Source organism: Trachymyrmex septentrionalis, unplaced genomic scaffold (genome assembly GCF_001594115.1).
Source record: "Trachymyrmex septentrionalis isolate Tsep2-gDNA-1 unplaced genomic scaffold, Tsep1.0 scaffold101, whole genome shotgun sequence".
NCBI lineage: Eukaryota > Metazoa > Arthropoda > Insecta > Hymenoptera > Formicidae > Trachymyrmex > Trachymyrmex septentrionalis.
Window position 1 is genome coordinate 1587192 of NW_017304136.1, and position 9553 is coordinate 1596744.

Genomic DNA, 9553 nt, shown 5'->3' on the forward strand with positions numbered 1-9553 from the left:
CACATATTATGTACATATATACAGAGTGTCCTGTAAGTTTTTGCCAAGCGCTTTTGTGTAGATAGAGCGGACTAAACTGAATCGAAAAGTCCTCTAGCATTTTGCAATTTTCGCAATAGTTAACGAGACTACTAAAATTTACTAAAAATCGCTAAATATTGGTTTTCAATAATTTTTTAATCAAATACTATCGGAAAAATAGCGAGAGACAAAAATTGTTTATTTTTTTCTCATAAAGTTTTGAAAATTTTTTCAGAATTTTTTTAGATTTTTTAAATACCGTACTTTCTCATGTTGGTAAAAATAAGAAAATGCAGTACTAAAAAGTAGATAAAAAATTCTGAAAAAATTCTTAAGCCGCGTAAAAAATTCTGAAAAAATTGTTAAGACTTGTAACAGAACGCTGCCACGAACATCACCGCATAAAATCACGTACTGACTTGTAACAGAACGCCGTTGCAAACGTCGTTGCGAACAAAATGTATGGACGGTGTCTCGAACGCTGCTGCGAACATTACCGCATAACATCGGGCCGATCGGGTGAGAGTCGGTTTTTTACTGCCACATCAAAGAAATGATCGTAACGTCCCTGTTTAGCTGCGTACAGACTTGTATCAAGAACGTCGCCGCGAATATCAGAGCCCTTCTGCCAGGACCACAAGGAGTTAATTTTAATCTTAGGATAGAGAAAATCATTATAAAATTCATATGGAATCTCTGCATAATCTGATAATTACATACACAATCACGAGAAATTATTGTATAATATTAAAAAAATCATATATTTTTCTAAATGACTTCTAAATGACTATGCAGAGGAAAAAATTATTTATAATCAAATGAAATCATATGAAATCATGAAATTATGTAATGGGACAATATTTCACTTAGTAGTTATTCTCTCGAATTTTTCACTACCAAACGTACACACACACACACGCACACACGCACACGCACGCGCACACACACACACACACACACACACACACACACACACACACACACACACACACATCAAATGGTATGACATTTCTTTCGCCATTTTGTTTATATTTCTGTGGACTAGAAAATCATATATTTCCTATGCAATTATTTAATAATTTTTAATTATAAATAAAAAAAACGTAGCCCACGCGACTAAATTATGTTGTGCTAGAATGTGACGTAATGAACGAAAGTGATATTCTATAAAAGAATCATCATGTTTTTCACGCTGCCGCTGCCGATTGGACACTGAAGTAAGTTGGAATTGTCGTCGCCGAATGCGAACAATTACTTGCACATAGATCCCCGATACCTAACTGCATTGCTAACGCCGTCACCCAGCGATGTAACCATGGGCTCGCCGAGCCCAGTCGAGATTGTTGCGTCAATTGATGTGCCGGATGCGGTGGTACTACGCAAAAACCTGCAAAACGCTGCGGGTAATGGTGGCGGGCTCGATGAGATTCGCGAGCAATTCGTTAGCGTGATCAGCAACAACGCCGACAATGGCAACATCAAGCATGTATCTAGAGTCGCATATCCCGGTCAGGCGAAACAGATCATCGCCAGCGCAACCGGCGTCGCGCGAATTTTAGACGAGGTAGGTGCGTTTGACGAGCCGATGGCGAAGTCCCAGGCTGGTCTTTCGTCAGAAGAGGGTCGTAGTTCGGTGGTAGATAGTGCCGGGGGTAAAGTTAGTGGACAGAGAGAGGTCTCGGATTTCAAATCCAAGACGGAAATCATTGATGTGGATTTAGGTTTAAATGATGATCACGAGATAATAGTAAAAATTTCTTCGAATTCTGGTGAATTGGTGTCGAATGACGATCGTAGGTTGACAGTAGACGATATTACGAGTGATAAAGAAGTGTCGAATCTGGGATCTAAAGCGGAAATTATTGATGTAGATTTAGGTTCGAGTGAGATAATCATGAAGGTTTCATCCGATCAACCAAGTTTTGATGAATTCGTGCCAAAAGAATATTCTAGGTCAATAATAAAAAGTGTAGCAAAGGGTCAAATTGAGATTGAGCAAAAAGAGAATTTGAAATCTAAGATAGAAGTCACTGACGTAGATTTAGATTCGAATGACGATTGCAAATTAATAATGAAGGTTCAATCTAGCGAGTCGAGTTCTGGCGAACTTCGATTGGGAGAATGTTGTTGGCCGAAAAGAGAAAGTGCTGCTAATGATGGAGTTGAAACTTGCGATAGAAAAATTATGTTTGAGAAAAGAATCATGGATGCAGAGTTAGGTTTAGATGATAAGAACGCACTGAAAGAAACTAGATCTACGGTAGAAGCAATCAGTGACAAAGTAAATTCGGATCGGTCTAGATTTAGGAGAGTTGGATCGGAGAAGAGTTCCAAGTCGATAGTAAAAAGTGTTATAGATAGAAAAGTTGACGTTAGCAACAAAGAAATGGTTAATGTAGAAGTAGAGTTTACCGATGTTGTTAAGGTACAGCCTGTTCATTCTAGTCATGGCATACTTACATTAAAGGACGACCGTAGGTTAATGATAGAAAAACTTACAAATGAGCTTAAAATTAAGCTTGACGAGGAAAAGAATAAGTCTAAAGAAAGTTCACAGGTAGATAAGGTAGGTAAAAATGATACAGAATTAACCGAACTTAATGCGGAGGGAGATATGAAGAATAACATCGAAGTTGACGATGTGGGAATCGACTCTAGAAAAGAGATAGTCGATTTCGAATCAAATAGAACTAAATATCTAGATGCTAAGGCAATAACTTCGTCACTAAATGTTTCAATGACGTCACTGGACGGTCGCCACGAATGTGCTCTCTCCGATTTTAGCGTAGATAAGGAAGATTATCGCCTTAGCCAATATGGTTTCGACGAGGATGAAGAAGAAAATAAGAAAACTACATATACTGCCAGATTGAATTTGACGAAATACGCTGACGGTCAAATAGAAGACGTGACAGATAATGTAGATTTTGTAAACGATCGCGAGAGTGATAACCGCACAAAATCTTCTGACGAAGCAGATCAATTGAAATATATCGTGGAAGAATCACTTTCAGTGGTAGAGGTAAATGATAAGGATAATAATTTTGAAGGCGAAGAACAGATAAAAGAAATATTTAGAATGTTGCAAGAGACTGACAAGATGAGCAGAATAGAAAAAGGATCAGAATTGGACACGCATTCCTTGGAAAAACCGATGACATCTTGCGATTCGAGTCTCGAGATAGATGGCAAATACTTAAAATCGATCGTAAACTCTCGTAAGAGTCCAAGAAAGATCAAAGACGGTCAAATTCATGACGTCGAGATCAAGGAGCAATGTCGACTCATTGACGATCCACAGGCATTTCAATCTGAAGCATTCCAAAATTCTTCCACGAAGATGAAAAACTCCGAAAACACGGAAGAACAGATTTACGATGTAGACATCGAGGAAAAAGGACAAATTGTTAAGGATCGAGAAACGTTTCGTGCAGAAAAAGTCTTCCAAGATTCTTCAAGATCATCCTCTATGAAGACGAAGAGCCCCAGAACAGTCGACGAGCTTCAGACTGACGAAAGTGAGCGCGAAATGAAGAATCATGATAAATCTATCAGTGATCGAGAGATGTCTCGATCTAGGAAGGCATCCCAAAAGTCGTCAAAAATATCTATAAGTACAAAAAGTCCCAAAAAGAAGAGTCAAATCTTTTATAGAAGTGAAGATATGAAAGATTACGATCGATCTATCAACGATCGTGTTATCACTCAATTAGAGGAAGTTTTTCTGGATTCGAAGAGTTCCAAAAACGATTCCGAGAGCGAATTGAAGAAGCAAAATCGATATACTGATAATCGAGAGACGTCGCGGATTGAAGATCCCTCTCATTTCTCGAAAACGTCTTCCGTAAGGAGCCCGAAAAAGACTCAAACTCAGAAGACTGTAAAAATGAACGAAAACAAAGGACAAGCACAAGAAACAATAAAAACGGCAAAAGACGCTGATAATAAAACGAAGTGTGACTTTAATGAGATTAAAGATGTGTATACGAGGAAAGTGAGACGTTATAACGTACCTCTTCAAGGCAGCTTGGACTCAATGATCGTGTCCGATGAAACATCCACACAGAAGCCGAAGAAAGATGACGCGTTCTCGAAGAAGTCGAAAAGCTATGAGTCAATCAAACGCATCCAGGAGGTATTTCTGGGTGTACCACCAACGAAGACGAATAGTAGTGGCTCGCAACTTGACATTCCGGACGAGTTCTGCTCGATCTGCTGTTATATGAATGAGATCACTTTCCGAACGGAGGAGGAAGTAAGCAGCCCGAATCAGGAAACGTTCTATACGCTCAGATCAACGTGCAGTTCGCTGGCCGATGATGACGATTCTATCGAATGTGACATCTGTGGTTCGCTTAATCTCCAGGAATCTGCTGACGATCTTGAAGGAAAGATTCAGGAGATTCCCTGCGAGCTTTGCAAAATCTGTGGCGAGGTGGATGGCAGTTTTGATCAGGATTCTACATTACCGGCTGATAGGTATACTTTCAAGATGATTGAGTCACATCAAGATGATGACGATAGCTTCGAGATTGAGAACTGTGGCTTTCAGAGCGGCACTGAATCGGCTGATGATCGAAGCAGGATTTCTGATAAAGAGAGAATCAAGGATCCTGGAAGACCGAAATCACAGTCTCTGTTTATTCACGGCTCTTCGATGAACAGAGATCAGCCACGGGAATTATACTTCATACCCAAAGATGAGATCGCGATTTTAACGAGCGGAACCAGGAAGGTCAACCGCAAAGGTTCTTTGTTCAGGAAAAAGGAAGATTCTAGCGGAAATGCACAAGATAAGAGACGATATTCTTCGGTAGATAGTCTTCAATTGGCAAAGATATCTTCGAAGGGAAGCGATAAAGTGCTCACGATTGCAAAGAACACAACGCTGATTGGATCTGCTGATAATCTACAGATATCGAGAGACTCGAGAAGATCAAAATCTTTGCAGAGATCGGCCGACAATGTCTGCAAAGATCGGCTGAATAAATCCATCGATAATTTAAACTTACAGACGGAAAATCTAGGAAAGGAAAATGAAGCTGAAGACTCAGCCCAGAAACTAAACACTCGAGATAAGGAAGAGGTGAAGATGATTCTCACACAACATGGAATCAAGATTATTAGCGAGAAGGAAACTGCCTTATAATCAGAATTGGTAATTGGATACATTGTGCAGCTGGTATATTAGAAATTACATGAAAAGATAATACAATATATATATATATATTAAGAGATACCGTTTTGCATTGAATAATAAGTATGTGCAACAACAACCTTTATAGAAAGAAAAGATTTTTTTTTAATATTATATAAATTGAATAAGTAAATAATCGAAAAGAGAAAGTGCGAAATTTTTCTGTAGTGATTAGAATCGAAAAATATATATACAAGTGCGTGCGCATGCGGTATAGAAATTTAGAAATATATTAAATAATAGATTTAATTGTTATATGAAAGCTTCATCGGTTTTTGTACACAAGTATATCCGCGTATGTACAACTACTTTCATAAAAGCCGATAAATCTTTTAAATGAGATAATATATGTATATAATTATATTTAAACATTATATAAGATATCAATTAATAGAATTCATAAAATGATCAAGATCTTTCTTTTTATGAATTTTACTAATTAAATTTATAATAATTATAAATAAAACGTATAATTATGAAGTATCTTGTATAATTGATTAAATATAATGTAATGTACGCATTTGTGTAACACATTACGCAAGATTACGAAACAAATATTAATATTGATTAATTGCTTGATATATTATTAATTAATTGATAATTAAGAAAGATTTAACGATTACTTAATATACAATATATATTTAATAACATTAATTTAACAAAGAGACAAATTTCACGTTAATTATTATGAAAAGTATAGACGAAGCAAATTTTGCTATTATGACAGCTCGGCTTAAATATTGCGCCGTTACAGTATTACATAATTATTGTGATAGTTGTGTTATTAATATAAGATACAACTTTAAATCGATAGCTCGGTATCGATAGGAAGGACCAACGGAAGAAATTGTTATTCTCGATATGGATAATCGAGAAATTGTTGGATGATTTACGCAAGAGTTGCATAAGACACAACAAGACAATCTTAGTAATATTACAGTCAATATTGCACAGAACAATTATAGCTATAAGTGACAAAGCGATACATCGATTAAAGGATAGCGCTTCACTCTGAATTTTATAGAGCGTTCCGAAAAATTGAAGAAATTATTATTTTTTTAATATATTGCTTCTCTCTCAGGTAAACTCTTTCAGATGTTCTTCCATATGTTACCCCAGATGATCATCCAGGTGTTCTTCCAAGTGTAAAATTTAATCATTAATCCCACCAAGGTATATTTAACGAGAGTGATACTATTAATTATAATTTAACGATTTAATGGACATGTTTGAATTGTTACTAAACATGTTGAAAGTTAAAAAGATATTTTAAGCACAGTGTTAACATTTTTGTCAAGAAAATCAGTTTCAAAACATTTGCTCGTTTTTCACGTTTCTTTGGGCATCTTACATGTGAAAAGTAGTGAGATGTGCCCAAAAGATTATGAAAAATTTATATTATACCGTAGTTATTAATAAGCTCATACGCATTTTTTAACTTTTTACCCATATGTCTGTATGTCCATTTATTTGTGCATGCAAATGCTAAGTATTATATTATTACGGAACTATAACAAAGAAGTATTTCGTGTGGTTCGGGAGCGTATATAGCATACTTTTTTCACTTTAATTGCATACAGGGCGTATTCAGTATTATAGCGCTATTGCTCCCCTCCTTTGTGGCTTGATGTTTTTAGATAATGTTTTGTAATTCTTTTTAGATTCAACTACATTAACACTAAGTATTTAGAATGCCAACATTCATCCAATTTATATTTAATGACTTTGTGAGAAGTCTATTGGGCTCTGTTTCCCTTTACTGCATGTGATGTTGCGCATTTTTATTGCTTGAGAAATACATTCAATGAGTTCAACTGATAAATAATCCCCATTTTAGTACACCAAGAATGCCTTTAAATGTTAATGTGGAATCACCGACAAGGAGCATTTTTAATCCTTTCGGACTCTGATTTCGATTCCCGCAACAAGAACACTTGAAGGGAGAGATCCAAGTAAAGGCTAAAGTAAAACCGTTTACAATGAATCTCTTTGATCCTTTGGACCTAATGAATCTCTTTTATGCTCGATGTCATTTCGATTATCGCATCAGGAATATCTAAGGGTTCAAATGAAAATTAAAGCGAAGCCATCAGTGATAAGTTCTTTCAGTCTTTTTAGATCTTTTTTCATTTTTATTGTCGTAAAAAATATCAAGATTATCACAGGATGATGAGTCCTAATAAATCATTCGATTGTGTTAAAATTGATTGTTAGCCGTAATTGATAGTTAGCTACTATTTTGATAAACTTTTCTATTATTTTTATTTTGTATATTATGTAGCTTACGATTTGATGACTTCTCCCTGTCCATTGTATTTCTCGTTACATTTTGCCCCCCTGCTCGCGATTTAAAAATGCATGTGATATAACTTCAATCCTGTTCGTTTTTCCTACACATTTACATCTGAGTTTTTAGATGATCGTCTGTGCGTATTTGCTATAACAATCAGATGTCCGTCTTTTTGGGTTGTATGCATATAAAATATCTCGAAAATTTTTGTTGAACGCTCTCAGTGTTACTATATGTTCTCATATTCTGTGATTTTTCAAATTATTTGTAATTACTGAAGCTAGAATTGAAAAATATTTTTATATAATATTAGTTAATAATTTTTTAATCGAATATCTCTTGTTTTAACATCCATGTTACGAAATATGAAACTTTATCTTGAATTTTTTTGTCTATCTCTTGTGATAAAGTTTTTCTGGTATCAATTTATAAATATTAATCTCTTAAATTTAAAATTTAACACCCAAGACGACGTGACGTCGGTATGCATTTTTTCAGTTCTGATGGAGCATGTGATGTGTGTTTTCCAGGATACAACAAAACCTGCATGCCTACTATAAGACAGATAGTTGACTGTCTCGTTGCTACTCATCCAATCCGAGCCTGTGGTCCCCGGCTTCTTCTTTCTGCTATAAACTCTAATCGAGCTACTAATGATTTTAATCAGGATACTAGCATGGTCGCTAGCAACAATAGTAGCAACAACAACAACAACGAGAGCGTTGAAAGTTACCAAAATACGCGGAATCCATATCACGATCATTCTTACATATAATTTCGCTATTAAACTAACTATTTTTATAGAGCTAACTGTTTTTATGTGTCATCAGCTTTTCTAAATAAAACAGAGATTTAATGCTTATTAAAGTATTATTCCACACTAATAAGGGAAATTCCAAAGTGTTCATTGAGTTTTTTAATGCCAATTTTGTTTAGTGAATTTTGAAAAAAAATATACGTGTTGTGGTGTTTATCAACATGCGGTTTTGTTTTCGAGTTATAAATTTTTGAAAATCTGAAAAATGTAGATCACATTGTTCTTCATAAAAAAAAAAAAAGCTTATCAAGGAACATTTGGAAGAAAACGCTTCTTTTTTTTTTAATAAATAGAGTATTTCGAGACTCCGTTGTCTTGAAACATATGTGCTGTTAATAGTTTTCGTGTGTAAAACTAATTTTTTAACCATTCGAAAATGTTTTAATATTGTTTTTGTAGGAAATCGTATGATATCGATATTTGAATTGTTTGAAAAAAAGTAACAAAATACATATTTTAAAGAGAAAGAAAAGTTACCGAACTTCGAATGCGAATCCGATTCGCTGGATTGTTCAATTTTTCAATTTAAACAAATTTATAAACGAGAAAACAAAGCCGCATATTGATAAATATCGCGATATGTATATATTTTTTGGCCTTAAGAATCACCAAAAAATTGTCATTGTAAAACTCGATGAACACTTCTGGGGTTCCTCTTGTATGTATTATTATCCTATTATACAGATTGGCTATCTATTTTTTATAGCTCTCTGGATGTAAGTTATTAGAAAATAATAGAGTTATTAATATATCATAAATCGCTATTAGACTAATCTATTTTTTTTTAGATTTTGAAATCTAAAGTGAGTTTTTCAAAATAAATATGGTCAAAATTTCAAAGAGATTTAAAGATAAAAAAAGGGAAGAAATTAAAAGATAGAAATCACGAAAGAAATTACAAAGTTTAAATAAAAAAGAAGTTATTAATAATCCATTATTAATAATAACTAATTGAATATTAATTGTCATGTGTTGCCATAATTATACTATATATGTATCATAATTAAAAATATGGCAATTATAATAGTTGTAAAATAATAATAACAGAATTGTGTATTATAAGTGTGTAGCTCAATTATGATAACAAATTTGTTGATGTAAGTATTTGATCATAATTATTATATTTATATCGTTGCGATGATAATCGTCAAAATTATGCATCACAACTATGTTATCGTCAGATATAATTATAGTAAGTAATATATGTAAGTATAAATATATATATATA

General features: G+C 34.3%; 1 protein-coding gene across 1 annotated transcript in view; it reads left to right on the plus strand.

Annotated features, from left to right (window-relative positions):
- LOC108756464 overlaps positions 1 to 5239 on the plus strand; it is an 11320-nt gene extending 6081 nt beyond the window's left edge. Inside the window, exon 7 of the mRNA XM_018500305.1 lies at positions 1240 to 5239. Within this exon, the coding sequence (XP_018355807.1) occupies positions 1240 to 5170 (3931 nt within the window). The 3' untranslated portion in view covers positions 5171 to 5239. The remainder of the gene's footprint in view (positions 1 to 1239) is intronic.
- Positions 5240 to 9553: the final 4314 nt, after the last annotated feature.